The 17,261-nt window shown below is 34.9% G+C and overlaps 3 protein-coding genes and 1 pseudogene across 3 annotated transcripts; 2 read left to right on the top strand and 2 right to left on the bottom strand.

Moving 5' to 3' along the window:
* Positions 1-432: 432 nt before the first annotated feature.
* Positions 433-3,696, bottom strand: LOC104771919 (aluminum-activated malate transporter 14). Its single transcript, XM_087506489.1, has 6 exons — positions 3,310-3,696; positions 2,758-2,898; positions 2,279-2,551; positions 1,828-1,949; positions 1,593-1,736; positions 433-1,449 (listed from the first exon to the last, which is right to left on the bottom strand). Exons 1-6 carry the CDS (start codon positions 3,596-3,598, stop codon positions 769-771), a joined length of 1,650 nt encoding a protein of 549 aa, XP_087362615.1. The 5' UTR covers positions 3,599-3,696; the 3' UTR covers positions 433-768.
* A 2,329-nt stretch (positions 3,697-6,025) lies between these two features.
* LOC104771921 (uncharacterized) lies at positions 6,026-8,035 on the bottom strand. Its single transcript, XM_010496540.3, has 2 exons — positions 7,333-8,035; positions 6,026-6,466 (listed from the first exon to the last, which is right to left on the bottom strand). Exons 1-2 carry the CDS (start codon positions 7,606-7,608, stop codon positions 6,293-6,295), a joined length of 450 nt encoding a protein of 149 aa, XP_010494842.2. The 5' UTR covers positions 7,609-8,035; the 3' UTR covers positions 6,026-6,292.
* Positions 8,036-8,283: 248 nt separating this feature from the next.
* Positions 8,284-12,462, top strand: LOC104771922 (AP-2 complex subunit mu). Its single transcript, XM_010496541.3, has 13 exons — positions 8,284-9,561; positions 9,745-9,922; positions 10,057-10,147; positions 10,241-10,335; positions 10,488-10,577; positions 10,663-10,711; positions 10,805-10,943; positions 11,022-11,138; positions 11,211-11,301; positions 11,393-11,535; positions 11,632-11,746; positions 11,834-11,878; positions 12,073-12,462. The coding sequence occupies exons 1-13, from the start codon at positions 9,479-9,481 to the stop codon at positions 12,151-12,153; spliced, it is 1,317 nt and encodes a 438-aa protein (XP_010494843.1). The 5' UTR covers positions 8,284-9,478; the 3' UTR covers positions 12,154-12,462.
* Positions 12,463-12,635: 173 nt separating this feature from the next.
* LOC104772912 (BTB/POZ domain-containing protein At5g47800 pseudogene) lies at positions 12,636-13,684 on the top strand (annotated as a pseudogene).
* Positions 13,685-17,261: the final 3,577 nt, after the last annotated feature.

The following is a 17,261-nucleotide window of genomic DNA, read 5'->3' on the forward strand; positions in this document are numbered from 1 at the left end:
ATAATAGAAGGGAAAAGTCCCCTTAGATATAATTTTTGAAACTCTTTTTCTCTGTGGGATCAATGATTCACTTAATACAAAAAGGTTACAGGGGGACCATATAACATGCTATATAAATTTTTGTTTAAAATTGAAATTATGTAAAAAGAGAAAATGTGAAGCTGGGTCATGCTAAAAATATCTAAGAAACCCCCAAAAGGTTACATCTTTTTCATTAGTTGGTTCAGAAGCTTATAGATTTATATGATATATTATTTTCCTTTCAATGCTACATTATTTATGTGTATATTTATAAATAGAAGGTAAAGTATTGTAAGCGTTGAGAAAAAACAAATTAAGTGGGTCTATAAAGCATTTCAGTGGAGTACAAGCTAGCTGGTATTAGTGTTTTACCTATTGTTTTTCATTGATTTCTATGACTTTCACAAGATATAGAAGAAATATATACGCATAAGCTTTTTTTTTAGTGAACCCTTGGAAATCACCACCTCATGTTACATATACCGAAAATATCAATTCTCATCATTACAAAAATGAGAATCAATCAAACACATCAAAACTAAACCAAAATAAATAAAACCAGAAAAAGCCAAACCTCATTATACCGGTTGGTTCGATCTTAACTTCTTAAATCTAATCATATACTATAATCGGGAATATGTAGCTCAATATGGTGTAGTAGCTAGCCACCTAAGTAAAAAGAGTTTTTATAGAGAGATTATGGACATGCATCCATGGTCCAAATCAAAACTGCTCGCAACCGCACTTTCACTCTATGCCAACCACTAGATCAGATGGCTTCTCGACCCGAACCTCCACATCCTTCTTATCAACGCTGTTATCATACTCCTTAAAGCAGGCGATCGTTCCTAGCTCCTCTACTTCATCAATCACATTGTCAAGCCTCGCAACCATTTCCACTAGAATTGATGCAAACGCGGCAAACGGTAACGCCTCAGAGAATTCAAGACTCGTCATCACCACAATCATACTCAACTGTTGTCTCAGTATCTTTCTTTGGCTAGTCGCGGCCGCAGATCTCCGTTCTAACGTATCAGCTCTCAATCTAGAAAACGAAACGTTTGGTCCAAAACGGGACATGCGTTCGCCCCGTGGCGTTCCAGTGTTTTGGTCAAGACGTGTTCCAGTTTGATGCGAAGCGGCGTCGTTTGTGTCTTTATTGATGTGTTTTGAAACGTTTGTGGTATGTCTACCGCTATTGCCTTGAGAAACACTGCCATTTTGGTCAGAGCCGAGGAAGAGTTTAGGTTGTGATTTAATGGCTATGTTGAGATCTTGTAATGCCACTTGAAGACTGTCGGAGAGAATCTCCGGTGAACAGTGACGTCGGTTTCGAATGCTTGCAGCGAGTTCCGACAAAACCTTGCAGATTTCTCCGGCTAGTCTTACGCAAGGATCCTTGAAGAGTCCACGAAGAGGCCTCGGAGTCTTTAAAAATTAACATTAAAAAATTATATATATCAATATTAACTAAACTATAGGTTATAATTTATGTACTCATATATATATAGTTATTCAATAATTCATTTATACTTAGTATCAAAATAAAATAAAATAAAAAATAAAGTTACCTGAATTTCGGTTTTTAAGCAACCATGAAGAGCAACAACAGTGTAACCAAACTGACGAAGAACAGATCCAATTTTGACATAATGTTTCCATGGATATCTATGGCAATGTCTTGTGTGTCTTGGTTCCCAACTTGCATACATCGCCTATACACCACACACATGTTGACATACATTCAAAGTTTTGTTTTTGGAGTGTTGGAAGAATGTTCGATCGTTTGATAGCTAGATAACTTACGAGTGCTTCATCGGTGGATTTGGAATCTAAAACAGTCTTATATCCGTTATAGATCGTGTCTTCTGACAAATCTGATGTTTCGTTCTCTTTCTCCTCCTCCTCAAAGTACTCATTCACACATGCTAATAAAAATTACCGTATTTATCAGCTTAATTAATTAATTAGATCAAAGTTAGAAATTTGCACACAAAAAAAAACATCTGAGTATCATTACCAAATACAAAAATATGGTCTTAAGCAAAATCTCATAATTTGTTATGTTTCTTGACTCAAACAAAAAAACTCTGAATTGCTAAGTTTTCCATTTTCTTGCATATACTGATCCACTCCGGTTGATCCGAGTAGATTGAACATAGGTTAGTTCCTTTCATCTTTTCTCTAATTCTTTCCTACTACTAGACCACAGCCGTGTGGACAAACTATTTTGAATCTATGATACTGAAGTACGTACCTTCGATGGAAGAAGAGAGGCCTTGCAACTTAGCGGCGGTGGATTTGTGAAGGTCCTCACCAGACCATATAGGAAAAACCAAAAGGCTCATGAGGAGGCAAATACCAACACCCATGGCTATAGTATAGAATCTCTCATGTGCAATCTTAATCACAGTATCAACTCTATAACTCGACACTGTTATTAGATTGAACGTCAAGAGAAATATAAGCATGCCGTAGTCGTAGTTCTTTTTTATGTATGGAATAAATCTCAAATATGTTATCAAGGCTCCTGTTACATAAAAGAAAAAGTATAATTAATAGTACAAATATTAACTGTCGAGACAAATGTAGAGAGTGATAGTTTAATAAGTTTTGAAAATTATTCATTTGTTTGGATCTATGTAATTAATAGTTTAATTAATATATACAACGTGGGTTGATTGTGAAAATAATTAAGAGAGTGATAAACTGATAAATAAATATCTAAGTACATACCAACTATGAAAACTGAAGCGCCAATGAAAATAGCTCGGAAAACCTTGCCGGAATCATTAACGACAAATTCAATGAAAAATGCCAAAGATCCTGCAATCAGTGTCCCTAGTCCTCTATTAAGCCCTTTGCACAACGTTGCACCTGAATGAATTAAACACCATTTACATCATTAAAACCATATTATCTTGCACAAGATATTCAAACAATACTCACTATAGCTTATGAGTAAATTATCTATATTGATGTTTTTGGTTTAAGGTATAGCACTAGGTTTCATTGAAAGGCTAGAGTAAGTAATCCCGGAGATAATCAAGTCCATGGATGATGAGTAGTTTCTCGAAAGTCCACCATGGATAAAGCATTGAGACCAAATTTCAAATGATCAAACAATCCACGCATATATAGTGTTTACACATGGAATCGGGTTTGCGGTTTTTACCCTAGATCCATATATTACCATGCCACCACAAATTGTTCATGCATTTGTACATAAAAATAAAAAACCAAAAATAAGTAAAATTTTAATCTTAAGTGTTTTGACTTATAATTTACCTACAGAGAACTCGAGGACGACCACGACGGTCATGACTGCCCAAATAGCACTGTTTCCAATGCCTTTGAAGAGAGGCTCCATGAGATACAATAAGGAAACAAGTGTCAATGAAACTCCTACTTTCAAAGCATGTTTCACTCTCCTTGGATCATCTTTTCCAACCTTCCATAGGTTCTTTAGAATCTTCTTGATCTTCTTTGGAAGTTCTAGAACCTTCGTCTTCATCTTCATCTTTGTAGAGCCTTCCTCATCCATCTCCATGCTCCTTTCATGGACCCTGTTCGACATATTTTTATTTTGTTCTGTTTTTTATTTTGGGTCCAAAATGGGAATATGAAAGAGTTTTGGTGTTGGTGTACTCTCTTTATATAGTTGTATACATATACGTATGCTATATACAAGGCATAGACGTATATATACAGTAGTTGGCCTGATGAAGCAAATAATGATTTAATACGTGTTTAATTATGTGTCTATATATTGTCTATATATGTTTGTGTGTACAATTAATTTACTTCTATTGATATAATTTTGTTGGGAGAGATGATGGTCCTGATTTTTTTAATAGGTTTTCAAATCTAACCAAAACTTATCACACTATTTTTTATTAATTTTTACATTTCCTGAAACATAGCATTCAATTTTTTTTTTTTATAAAGTTAAATTTTTGTATTTGTTTTCCCATGTAAACTCAATAATTCATAACCTTTTTTTTGTGAACCAATAATTCATAACCTTAAGAGTGGATTTAATAACCATTTTCTTGTAGTAATATACAAGTGTCTAGGGGATTAGATTGGTTTTCACATGACTCACAATATATAATTTGATGTGTGAGTAAAGATTGTTTTTAGTTTCTCCACAAAAAATTAGGGAAAACAAGAAGTCAAAATATACTAAATTAGTGGCCGCTCATTGAAAAAAATGGTACTATTAATTAATGGACGTTCCATATATCACTTGTAACATAACTTAAAGATCCGAATAAGTTTTAGATTCACCATTCATATGCATGCATGTGTCACTGATCATTTCATTCAAAATAATAAAAAAACATCGTTGTGCGCAGATCTTGATCATGTATCGTCTTATTATGCTATATAAAAATGTTTTCTCTGACATAGAAAATTAACGAATCTGCATCTGAATGTAGGCAGGATACATAACTACCTCTCTTTAAAAATCGTGGTGGTGCTATAGAGTCATAATACAACCAAAAATTATAAGTGGTTTCAAGTATCAGACAAATGAATATGAGTTGGATTTTTACAAGTTTCGTTGTCGTTTTATAACCTAACACATTGAAAAGCTTAATTGATCTTATACACAAGTGAAAAGAAATTTGATTACGTGGATGAGAATTTGTTATCAACACGACTAAGACTTATAATTTGTCGTGTTAGGTTGAAATAATACTGTTTGTCCACACAACCTGGTGACAGCAGAAGACCGAAAAAGAAAGAAAATAATATCAAAATAGTTAATTAAACTGATATATCTATGACTCATCGACGTAATAATCATACAATTACTAGTAAATACTAAATAGGTAATCATCAAATAACAAATGTATATATTTAGTGACGGCGATTAGGACAGACCTAATATAAAACTAAAGCCTACTACTAATGAAATGATATGGTTTCCTCGTAGATATTTTAATTGTCACCTTAAGTCCTTGGCCTTAAAAGTATATACTATTAACTTTTAAATTTCAATCACATAGATACCGATGGCATAGCGATTGACTTAACATAATATTACAAAAATATACGAAAGTTTGTTTAATTTCATGCCGTTCGGCGCATTATAGTCTTGTAGATATTTTAGCTGTTGTATGTTTTGCATCAAAGAACGTCCAAATAATTTCATTAAACAAATGTGGACTTTTTTTTTTATCTATAGCGATTCGAACGTTGACACGTTGCATGTAAATTGTTCTCTTTATTTTTTTTTGTAATCAGTTTTCCCAAATTTATTTATTACACCGGCGAGTTTAATTTCGGGATAGGTTTGTGACAATTAAGTTATTTACCTTCAAGTTTAAGAAAACTAAACTTTTTATGTAAGTGCAATATTGGTTTTGAATCTTTTTTTTTTTTTGGTCAAATTGGTTTTGAATCTATGATATATAGTTTGAGGTAGTTGGAGAGGAGACGATTCGAAATATGTAGAAAAAAATTGAACGGTTGAAGTGAATGTACGTAATAAACAGGTTGACTTATATATGCACTTTGAAGCTCTGACAAGGGCCACAAGGCCAAAATAGATTAGTGGTTTTTAAAGAGAAAAACGAAACTACTCTTCAATTCCATTGGAGAGAGAGGTAATAATATACTTCATAATTGGTTAGAAACTTAGAATATCCAATTGACACGACCATAATCATGTTTTACAGTGTGTTTTAAACCAAATGTATACTCTTATTTCATCTTTAGCTGCTATCTATCTTATAATCTTTTCCATAAATGCTGTAAATAAAAGTCTTTATTTGCTTTGTTGTATACATGTTGATCCATTGTAGATTTGCATTTTCTCTAGCCTACACCTTTTCAGTTGGTTAAGCTCAAATTCGTTTTTTTTTTTTTTTTTTTTTTTTTTTTATTATTGATTCTTATATTCAACTGCAATAAGAATCAAATACTATCATTCCTTGGTATTTAAATTTATAACGAGAAGAGAAAATACATAAAATATGTAGAGAAAATAGAGGACTTGTATGAGAAAAGGATCAATACGTGTGCAGTGGACACACACAGAACTTGTAGTAGTAACACACAATTCCAACAATTGCACAAATATTTTTTAGATAATCCCAAAGAGAGTCACCGTCTATTTTCAAAAACTAAAATTCACAGTTAAATAACATTTGTAAGTTCTGAAGAATCTAATGGATTGATCTCGAAATTAATTAAACACAAGTTCTAACCTTCTTCCTGATTCAATCCCACTGTTCAGCCGAATCTTTGGTGTTCATTTTGTTCAATGCATTAATGGCTGAAGTTTCCCATCAGAAGATATCACCAAACCTTTCACTTTTGCAGCTTTTGTTTTGCACTTCCTTGGCAAAGTCTTGCAGTTTTGATCTTCCAAGAACTCATCTGCAACATCTCCGTCTTCATCAACCTTAAGCCGCATTGAGTACCAACGTAATCCCTGAGTCAATGCCATCAAGAAGAAATCAATGAACATATACACATCATTCGCATTAGAACCACTGATAGTCTGATACTATCTTCTTCTTGCTAATTATCTTCAATCTTACCAATACAACTAGTTAAGATTCTTTAACATTTCCATTATAGCCAATGATTAATATCCAACCATCAAGCATGAGATTAACTACGTTTTGTAGATTAAAGTTTCCCTAGTAAACTGAAACTGAACTACCTGCTTCTACAAGTTTCCTTTCAACGCAACTAGTCAATCAATCAAAGCTAAAACCTATATCATGGCTTGGCCTATTCATGAATTTCACATACAAAGTAGAATGAAAAGAGGGTTGAAGAGATAAAAGAGCAGTGAGCTAACGGTTACAAAGATACCTAATCCAATAAGATCATTCGACAGATTGGGAGAATCTTACAGAACTGATAAATCTAAAGCAATCTAAAATATGAAGTTCTGTTTCTGAAACACAAGCATATCTAAGCCAATTAAGTAAAAAAACAAAGCAAGGCACTGGTGCAGAACAGGACTCGACGGTTATCAACGTTCATCAATGTTAAACTAAGAACATGAAAGTAGGCCACAAAAGACCAATTTATCTTCCAAACTCACAAACTCACAAACCAAATTATCATCCAAGTTAGTGTGCTCCAAACCAAAGACAGGAATTAACAATCCTCCTACAGAACAAGCATGAAGCTGCAATATGTGATACCCACATTACACCTACTCATAAAGATTAACCATAACTCTCCCTAACAGGCACTTCAAGTATCCTCATGAGTTCGATCAATCCCTAAACTACCACTATACACCAACCATCATAGATCAAAAAAAGAAGAAAGAAGACTAACCTGAACACCACCATCAGAAGCAGCACAAGGCTGAAGAATAGGACCAGGATTAGAGCGTTCAACAGCAACTTGAACAGGTACACCAAAACCTCTCCTTGGAAGTCCAGTTTCACGAAACCTCGGCTGATTATTATCCTCCCGACGTTTATCTCCATCACCAGAAACTTTCGCACTGTTATCTCCACCATCACCATCTTCATCTCTTACAGCTCCATGCCCACCACCATCGTTATGCCCAAACCCAAGTATCCCCGTTAACTTCTTCAAAAAACCCATTAACCCCAGATATCAAATTCGATCCAAACCCCTCAAAGTTAACACCTTTTTTTTTTTTTTTCTCAAATAGATGATGCTCTCTCCCAAGATTAGGGTTTCGAATATCCCTTTTCTTCTCCAATCGATTTCTACTTTCTCCGATCGCGTCTTAATCCAATAACATTCATTTAATGTAGCTAAAAACCCAGAAATCTCTGTCCTTTATCTCTCTCTCTCTCGTCAACACTGTTTATCTTCTTCTGCTTCTTCCTCTGCTGCTGCAACAAATTATATATAAAAAAAAAAAAAATTCTTTTTTTTGGATCAAAGATGGAAGTGGATCGAGCAAGAGATCTTCTTCTTGTTTTTACCATTTTTCTATTAACGGCGCGGTTTTATAAAATAAAATAATAAAAATTATTATTGTTTTTTTACTTTTTTTTTTCATGGAAAAAAATTCACTTTTGCGATCATTACACATCAGATATAGCATTGAAAAAAAAGTCTACAGTTTTTTTTCTTTTTCTTCAAACTTTCAATTTAGGTAGAAAATCTGTACTGTATTATGCACGGACAAATCTTATAATATTTAATTTATTTTTATAATTATTTTGTACATTAAATTCTATGGTATTTAGTTTTAAAAATAATTCAATTTTTCATATTTAATTCTATATAGATAATTTGATAAATTTTATGGTGTTTAGTTTTATAAATAATTTTACTATTACACTATTCAACTAATAATAGTTTTTAGCGCGCCGTGCGCGTTCGTCTCCGCATCATATTTTGTTTGTAAACAATTTTCCCGCAAATTGGCTCGTATGAGCTGATTTCTTTTGTTGAAAAAAAAAAACTCTAATAATGGTTGTTTAAAAAAAATTATCATGCTAACCACAATTAAACAAATAATCTTACAACATTATTTACATGAATCAACCAAGTGATAGTGGTTTAGACTGTTTAGTAGTAGTTCTCATTTAAGGATAGGTTACGATGTATATATATCTAGTTAGGGATCGATTCTTTTCTCAAATTTGAATTTAATAAAACTTATTTATTTAATGTAAAAAATGTCAAAAGTGCATGAAGTTACAAAAAATAGTAAAAAAGAGTATGAACTTCAGTTGTGATGAATAAAATGTCCAACCTTTATTGATTTTCCTCTTAGATCACCATTTTTGTTAATATTTGCCAAATAAAAAAACAATTTAACGGTTTAATTCGACATTGCCAAGTAGTAACACTTTTTTTTGTTTTTTTGTCAAAAAGTAGTAACACTTCGTCGTTTAAAGTTTTATAGGAAGACTAAAAAAATAACACAAATGTGTGACTCAAACCAATTTTGGTGGATGCATTGGAACTTATAAGGCATTGAGCTCTTGACATAGAAGTCTAATTAGGGGTTATTTTTATGTACTGAGAACTACGTCATTTTTATTTAACTGAGTTATAAGTTCAATGTTTAATTTTTTTCACAATTTTCTCAACCTATCAGTGAGCGTTACGTTTTTAAATGGTTTAAAAGAGAAACAGTAAAAATCTTAACAACGTATTTACAATTTTACATACATGTAGAGATTATTACCAAAAAGAACATACATGTAGAGATTTATACAGCGTAATTTAGATGTGACGGCCCGGTATCAAATAAGAAAGGCCCATTAATATATGACCGGCCCGTTCCAATATGACGACTCATGATTTCAATATTTTTCTACTTTCTATTTTTAAATAAAAAGATTTTTAATATCGCATTTCAGTTGTTTCAAGTTCGTCGTCGTCTTCCTCCTTGCTGCTCCGTCGCCGAGATCTCGTCGTACCTCAAATCTCCTGTAATCATCAGATCGTCTAGTTATCCGATCTGCGCTTTGAATCCACTGGATCCAGTATGCCGGTGGCTGCTTCCGCCATCTACTTTCTGAATCTCCGTGGCGATGTACTCATTAATCGCACATACCGAGATGACGTCGGGTGAGATTGAGCTTCTCCTTTTCTTCACCTTCGATCTGTTTAATTCCCGAATTCGTTACATTTCCAGCTCTGTGTGTGTTTGTTCAATCGCTTCTCAGTAGTCCACTTCGTTTAGGACTTTAGCTTGTGGGATTTGAGATTTCGGATTTGTTTTTGATTTCTCGAGCTGTTTGATTCTTTAAGGGGAAACATGGTGGATGCATTTCGTACGCATATAATGCAGACGAAGGAGTTAGGGAATTGTCCTGTGCGTCAGATTGGTGGCTGCTCCTTTGTTTATATGCGAATCAGCAATGTCTACATTGTCATTGTTGTCAGTAGCAATGCTAATGTTGCTTGTGGATTCAAATTCGTTGTTGAGGTAAACTTTGGTTTCTTAGTTTCACTTTCGTTTTCCAGAATTGTTTCGGTTCTTGTAGAATTTTCAAAGAGAGTCAGATTGATTTATATACAGTTTGTGACTTAGTTACTACTGATTTTGATTGACATTATCAGGCTGTTGCTTTGTTCAAATCATACTTTGGTGGAGCGTTTGATGAAGACGCTATTAGAAATAACTTTGTTCTGATTTATGAATTGTTGGACGGTAAGTAAGCCTGAGTTATGTTTTCTTCAGACCTTTAGTTGTTATTTTAGTTTATGGCAACACCAAGGAATGATATTTGGTATGGAATTGCAGAGATTATGGACTTTGGCTACCCACAAAATCTCTCCCCTGAAATTTTGAAACTTTACATCACTCAGGAAGGTGTACGGTCACCATTTTCATCAAAGGTAAGAGCATCTATTCATTTTTGTATACAACGGATTTTCAATTGTGTTAGTGAATGGTTCTTACAAGTGAATCAGTAGTCGCCGCAATAAATCGAAATTATGTTGCTCCTTCACTTCATATGTTTGCATTTATAAGCTTATTAACGTTACAGCCAAAGGACAAGCCTGTTCCAAATGCAACGTTACAAGTTACGGGTGCTGTTGGTTGGAGAAGAGAGGGCCTTGCTTATAAAAAGAATGAGGTAAGTGTTGAGTTTCTTTCTGTGTGTATATAGATCTGCTTAGGTTGTGTAGACGTGATGATACTAAGCATTCTCTCAAATGCAGGTGTTTCTTGATATTGTTGAAAGTGTAAACCTTCTTATGTCCTCTAAAGGTAAATAATTGCCTTTTCTAAAGTTTTTGAAGTTGTCTTTCTTCTTGATTCGCTTTGTATGACTCTGGTTTTGTACATTATGGAAACGGTTAGGCAACGTTCTTCGGTGTGATGTGACGGGGAAAGTTTTAATGAAATGTTTCCTTTCGGGAATGCCTGATTTGAAGTTGGGGTTGAATGATAAAATTGGTCTTGAGAAGGAATCAGAAATGAAATCTCGCCCAGCAAAGAGGTAGGCTTTGTTAAAACAGCGAATATCAGTAGCCACTGACTTTTCTTTTGTGTTAACTGACTCGCTCGTCTTGTGCAGTGGTAAAACCATTGAGCTTGATGATGTCACATTTCACCAGTGTGTGAACCTGACAAGATTCAACTCCGAGAAGACGGTCAGTTTTGTACCACCGGATGGAGAGTTTGAATTGATGAAGTAAGTTTTTAAAATGTCCGCTGTTGCAAATTGTTCTGGTACCAAATGTGTATTAACTTGATGATGTCTCAGGTATCGAATAACAGAGGGTGTAAATCTGCCTTTCCGCGTATTACCAACAATCAAAGAACTTGGTCGTACACGTATGGAAGTAAATGTCAAGGTACATAGCTTTTCTCAAAGATTAAAGCAAACAAAAAAAAATGGCTTGATTTTTGCTTTCTTAAATCTGTTCCCGTGTTTTATCTTTTCAGGTCAAAAGTGTGTTTGGTGCTAAAATGTTTGCCCTTGGGGTCGTAGTTAAAATTCCAGTACCAAAACAAACAGCCAAGACCAATTTCCAAGTGACAACTGGTCGCGCTAAATACAATCCATCAATCGATTGCTTGGTTTGGAAGTGCGTTTATATAATTTTCCCTCAGATTCATCTCTATAATTCTATTTCTTTGTCTTTTTTTTTCCAATAATTTGGCTTCTCTCTTTTACTCTTTAGGATAAGAAAATTCCCAGGACAAACAGAGTCGACACTAAGTGCAGAAATTGAGTTGATCTCAACAATGGGAGAGAAGAAATCTTGGACAAGACCACCAATCCAAATGGAATTTCAGGTCAATCTTCTTCTCGTGTTGGCACTATTAAATAGAGGAGATTTGTTTTAAGCGATTATTAACCGTCTTAGCTTGGTTCTTTTCTAGGTCCCAATGTTTACAGCATCTGGTTTGCGAGTTCGCTTTCTCAAGGTACGCTTTGATTTCTCTACTTTTGATATTACCATCCTTCCAAAAATACAATGCAGATTTTTTAAGTCATTGTGCAATTAAACCCGTTCATTTCTTTATGTGATTTGTGCTTTGCTTCATCTCTGCTTATGGTCTTGGAAAAAATTGATTGCTTTACTAGCTTGGACCTGACTGGTAACTGGAATGATTGACAGGTATGGGAGAAGAGCGGTTACAACACAGTCGAGTGGGTTCGATACATAACGAAAGCGGGATCGTACGAGATCAGATGCTGAACAGAAACAACGTTCAGGTTCAGTGACATCAGACAAAAAAGTTTCATGGCTTCTAGTTTTTATTCCTTATGCAAAACAAAAAAAATGAAGAGTTAAATATGTTATATACCTTTTTTTTATGTTTGTTTTCATTAGAGATATCTGTGTTAATATGATTTCTTATGCCTTAATTTGGTATTGAATTCTTTTTTTTTATTATTTTCTCTGCTTGTGAAATTGTACGAGTTTATAGTTTAGATTAATCTTGGTGTAATCGATTAATCGAACGTGATATTGAGTATTTGTAAAAGCAGTCGGATTTTTTGTTTTGTTTTTAAGAGTATAATTAGGTGCAATATGTTAATGAAATCTAGCTTTACTTTAGAATAGCTCGAAGCTTGTTACAACTTACAACTAGAGGACGAATACGGAATCCACCGGCCACGTTAAAAATTGTTTATATTCTAATATCTTTTGGAATTCTGCCAAGTTGAAGTGATCATATGTCTGCTACTTCTTCAGGAACCAACGGGGAATGTAAAATATATATATATATATATATATATATATATTGAAGTTAATGTCAAAACAGGTTTCTTGCAAATGTGAACCAAAATGTCACAAACCTATAGGGCTTATAAAAACAGGTTGCTTGTTACCAAAACAACATTCAACACTTAAACTTGCACATCCGTTTGATCTATCTTTTGTTCAAGTTCCTCTTTTGAGTCCAGACGATATACTTGCACATCCGCTTGATCTATCTTTTCGTTTTGCAGGTCTCCTGGTCTCATACATACACCAGACCAGGCTACGCAAAAAAGACAACACCACTCTGTTCCAAAAGTCTGGTGGACAGAATACATATCAGACCTTTGACTTGGACTTATTCCGCTGTGTTATCACAGCAGCCAGGTCAACCTTCACGCTTCCGCCTCAGCTCATTGGTGAAGCTTTGCATGTGTACACCTGCCGTTGGTTACCATACTTGAAATCAAAAAGCCATTCAGGTTTCTCAGTTAAAGAAAACGAAGCAGCGCTGGAAAGGCATCGGCATGTTGTTAACACAGTTGTGAATATGATTCCTGCAGATAAAGGATCGGTTTCAGAGGGGTTTTTGCTGAGACTTGTTAGCATAGCGAGTTATGTGGGAGCATCTCTCACAACAAAGACTGAGTTGATTAGAAAAGCTGGTCTGCAACTCGACGAGGCAACTCCTGATGACCTCTTGTTGCGTTCACACTCATCCTCTCATCACCGTCGCTATGATACCGACTTGGTTGCTACAGTTCTTGAGAGTTTGTTAATGCTCTGGAGAAGACAATCTTCTGCGCATCTTTCTAGTAACAACAGTCAATTGCTGCATTCAATCAGGAAGGTGGCAAAGCTTATTGATTCTTATCTTCAGACAGTGGCACAAGATGTCCATATGTCAGTTTCCAAATTCGTTTTTCTTGCTGAGGCAGTGCCCTACATTCCACGTGAGAGCCATGACAGACTTTACAAAGCGATCAACATATATCTCAAGATTTCAGTGCAGAATTGCTACTAACTATCGTTGAGAGTCACACCAGTCTACTACTTTTAGCAATCATCCATTTTATGCACAAAACATGGATACAATATTTGGAACTGAAAAAACATTTGGGTTGTGATATGCTCAAATTTAACCCTGAGCTACTCTCTCAAATTAAGTGATCAATGCAGTATTTAGGGGTCGAATTCCACAAGGACTCAAGACTACACAATAAATTATAGAGTTTTATAATTATGCTAAAAAAATAGATTTAAATAAAGAAAAGCAATGCAAAATATTAAATGAAAACTGTTGTAAATTCAATGGATCAAAAAGCTAGGTCTAGAGAATTTCTCAGGAAATTATGAAATACTAAATCAATTAATTAATTAGGATGCAAACAATTAAGAACAGATCTAGAACACTGGACGAAACCAAGAAATAACCCCTCACGTGCGAAATTATAGAATATCCCCTTTAAGATCAAACAATTCCATCAAATTGAGTATGATTGTATGTGTGATAGCATCTACTATACCAGGAATATCAATGAACCCGATTATTGCGATTGCTCTCTAAACACTTTTGTAAATTAAATCAGTTCTCACTGCAAATAATATCTAAATTTAAAACCAGAAAATCCAAATCTCTTTGTAAAATTCTAGGTTAAAAATCAGCAATAAAATCAGGTTTAGATTGTTCACAAAATTATTAAATCAAATCTCTTTGCAAGTAATAATTTTGCTCATCAAAAGGTTTTATCAGGAAAATCAATTATATTCTCATATCAATTTATTTTCCTAAAGTATTAATTCTAGGTGATCAATCAAGAATTAATATGAAGAACAACCTAAGATGAAGATCTAGATAGATAAAGAATCCTAAATAAACAGATCTAATAAATCATAAAATCCCTGTGAAAAACCCTAAACCTAACAAGCAAACTACTCAGACATAATCAATGAAGAACAAGACATGATTCTGAATAATAAGCAATATATATTAAAAGAGTAAGAGGGAGTTCAAGAATTCTTCTCTACAAAGCAGATCTGATCTCTTTCTCTCCAAAAACTCTCAAAAATCTCTCAGGGTTGCAGAAAAAATAAAACTTGATAGAATAAAACTTAAGGGTTTGGAAAACCTAAAAACACTATTTATATGTCCTAAAACACGTCAGGGACTTGTGTTGCAATTATGAAAGACTTTGGGGCAGAATTGTAAAACTTCCAATTTTGTGATTCTTCATCGCTTGAGGAAGGTGTCGATCGATGCTCCATATCTTGGTGTCGATCGATGCCCATGCTTTGATCCGAGACCAAATTTATTCTTCCGGTTAAATGCTCCAGAATCATCCAAATTGCTCAATTTCGCTCCTTTCATGCTAAGAACCTGTAAAGACTCAAAAACAATCTAGAAACAAATGAAAAGACACTAAAAGACTCCTTATATCATGGTTAAAAACTATAAAAACCATGATATATCAACTCCCCCAGACTTAGCCTTTGCTTGCCCTCAAGCAAAACATAAACTTAGACCTGTGAAAGAGGTTTGAAAACAGAGAACTCACTCAACTGCAGATTACTCTTATTTACACTCTTCATTTACCTGACTCAAGAACTTACTTCTTATACTTAACCATGATAAGCATCAACATTCCTTACTCAAATCCCACAATCCCTTGGAATCTCTGAAATCCCCATTGTCATCTCATTATATAAATTTAAGCAAGTACAGGTGAGTTCTTACCTTGGGTGTATTGATCAGTGGCATATGGACTCTTTTCAGGCCAAGACATTCTTCTTACATCTCCTTTCCTCTCCCTTTTCTCACTTCCAATTTCTTTTTTTTTTCTTATTTTTTTTTCTTTTTTTATAAGCAAAGGTGTAAGCGAATACCGGGGTCATCGGTAATTTACCTATCCCTCACTTCCAAGCTTTGTGTGATCATTTGACTCAAGAGTAGAATAATGAGGTCACTGGTAATTTACCTACCTCTCTAAACTGATCAAAATAATCTCATCTTTTATTCTCTTTTTTTTTTTTAAGCACTGAAGGGAAGAGAGAGGGGAGACATACTTTGAAAAATTGCACTGTCTTGTATGGCCTGAAGAAGAAGTCTAGTCCACTGATTTCCAACCCCAAAGTAAGAGATTAAGTTCGGTTAAAATCCTGATAAAAGTTGAGACAACGTTAGATCAATCAGATATCCATTGAATAAGGGCTTTCAGGATTTTTGATAAGGCTCATAGTCTTTCTAAGCTTCAGTTCTGAGATCAAGCATAAACAAATAATCATTAGAGTGTTAGCCAAATAAGAGAAATCATTAGTCAAGATCATAATTCCCAAAGACAAAAAGAAAAATTTTGAAAAATTTGACTCAAACTTTATGGTTTTGACTGACACAACTGAAACTCAAAAACAGAAAGCATAGTTAGTAACTAACCTCCCCCAGACTTAAACAACACTGTCCCCAGTGTTATCAAGTAAGAGGAAAGCAAAAATAGAAATAAAATAAACAAAAATCAAAATCAAAAGAAAAAGAAAAACCTACCAATAGGTTGCCTCCCACTAAGCGCTTGTTTTCAGTCATTAGCTTGACTGTGTTGGAGCTCAGGCATCCGGAGGAGCAGAACATGGCATTGAAGTCCTCTTCATCCAAGGTGGTGTATAAGCTGTAGGTGCATGAGGTCTGCCAAGGATGTTAGGAACTGGACCAGGGCGGGATTTAGGGATGGGTTTGCTTCTCTTATGTCCTGGAAAATCATCAACAGAAGAAACAAGCGCTCTACGATAATCTCGTGGCTTGGTTAACTGCAAAACAGTTTTCATCTCTTTAAAATTCTTGTTGATGATAGGAGGAAGTTTAAGAGAAGAAGATGCATACCTTGGCCTTACCTGAGGGCTCTGGAGTGTGGATTGATGACTCTTCTGTTTGGGAACAGGTTTCTGACTTGGAGCATCAGTTTTGGACAAGCTTTGTCGCGGTCGTGGAGGGGTGTCGATCGCCACCCTCTTGGTGGCATTGATCGACACTGAGCCTGATGCTCGTGTTGCAGAAACTTTTTCAACAGAAAAAGTCTGTCCATCAATAGTAGGAGCCCTCCTCAGCTTATCCATCTCAAAATTCAAACTCAAACCATCCACATTCAGTGCTATGTGTCCCTTCTTCACATCAATGATGGCACCAGCTGTAGCCAAGAAAGATCTTCCTAAGATGAGAGGATCTTTAGGCTCTTGATCATACTTCAGCACCACAAAGTCAGTGAGAATCATGAAGTTGCCAACCTTAACTGGAATATCCTCTAAAACACCTTCAGGAGTTCTTCGGGAGTGATCAGCCAAGATAAGAGAAATCTGAGTTGGCTTGAATTCTGTCATCCCAAGTCTTACAGTAACAGAATGTAACATCAAGTTGATGCTAGAACCAAGGTCACAAAGTGAGTGTGCAAACCTTCCTGTGGAGATTGAGCAATCAAGTACAAAGCTTCCAGGATCTGGTAACTTCTTAGCAGTCCTACATTGAATGATTGCACTCACTTCCTTAGAGACAACCACCTCATGCTTCCTCTCTTTCTTCCTCTGTGGAGGCTGGTTTAACAGAATTGCACTGACAT

This window comes from Camelina sativa, chromosome 20 (assembly GCF_030686135.1).
Source record: "Camelina sativa cultivar CO46 ecotype springtype chromosome 20, ASM3068613v1".
In the NCBI taxonomy this organism is placed as follows: domain Eukaryota; kingdom Viridiplantae; phylum Streptophyta; class Magnoliopsida; order Brassicales; family Brassicaceae; genus Camelina; species Camelina sativa.

Coding starts and splice junctions, on each gene's coding strand:
- LOC104771922 (XM_010496541.3), top strand. CDS start 9,479: ATGCCGGTGGCTGCTTCCGCCATCTACTTTCTGAATCTCCGTGGCGAT. Junction 11,302..11,392: donor GTATGGAAGTAAATGTCAAG/GTACATAGCTTT, acceptor TTATCTTTTCAG/GTCAAAAGTGTGTTTGGTGC. Junction 11,536..11,631: donor ATCGATTGCTTGGTTTGGAA/GTGCGTTTATAT, acceptor TTTACTCTTTAG/GATAAGAAAATTCCCAGGAC.
- LOC104771921 (XM_010496540.3), bottom strand. CDS start 7,608: ATGGGTTTTTTGAAGAAGTTAACGGGGATACTTGGGTTTGGGCATAAC. Junction 6,467..7,332: donor CTTCTGATGGTGGTGTTCAG/GTTAGTCTTCTT, acceptor GCATTGACTCAG/GGATTACGTTGGTACTCAAT.
- LOC104771919 (XM_087506489.1), bottom strand. CDS start 3,598: ATGTCGAACAGGGTCCATGAAAGGAGCATGGAGATGGATGAGGAAGGC. Junction 2,552..2,757: donor CGCTTCAGTTTTCATAGTTG/GTATGTACTTAG, acceptor TTTATGTAACAG/GAGCCTTGATAACATATTTG. Junction 1,737..1,827: donor AATCCACCGATGAAGCACTC/GTAAGTTATCTA, acceptor TGTGGTGTATAG/GCGATGTATGCAAGTTGGGA.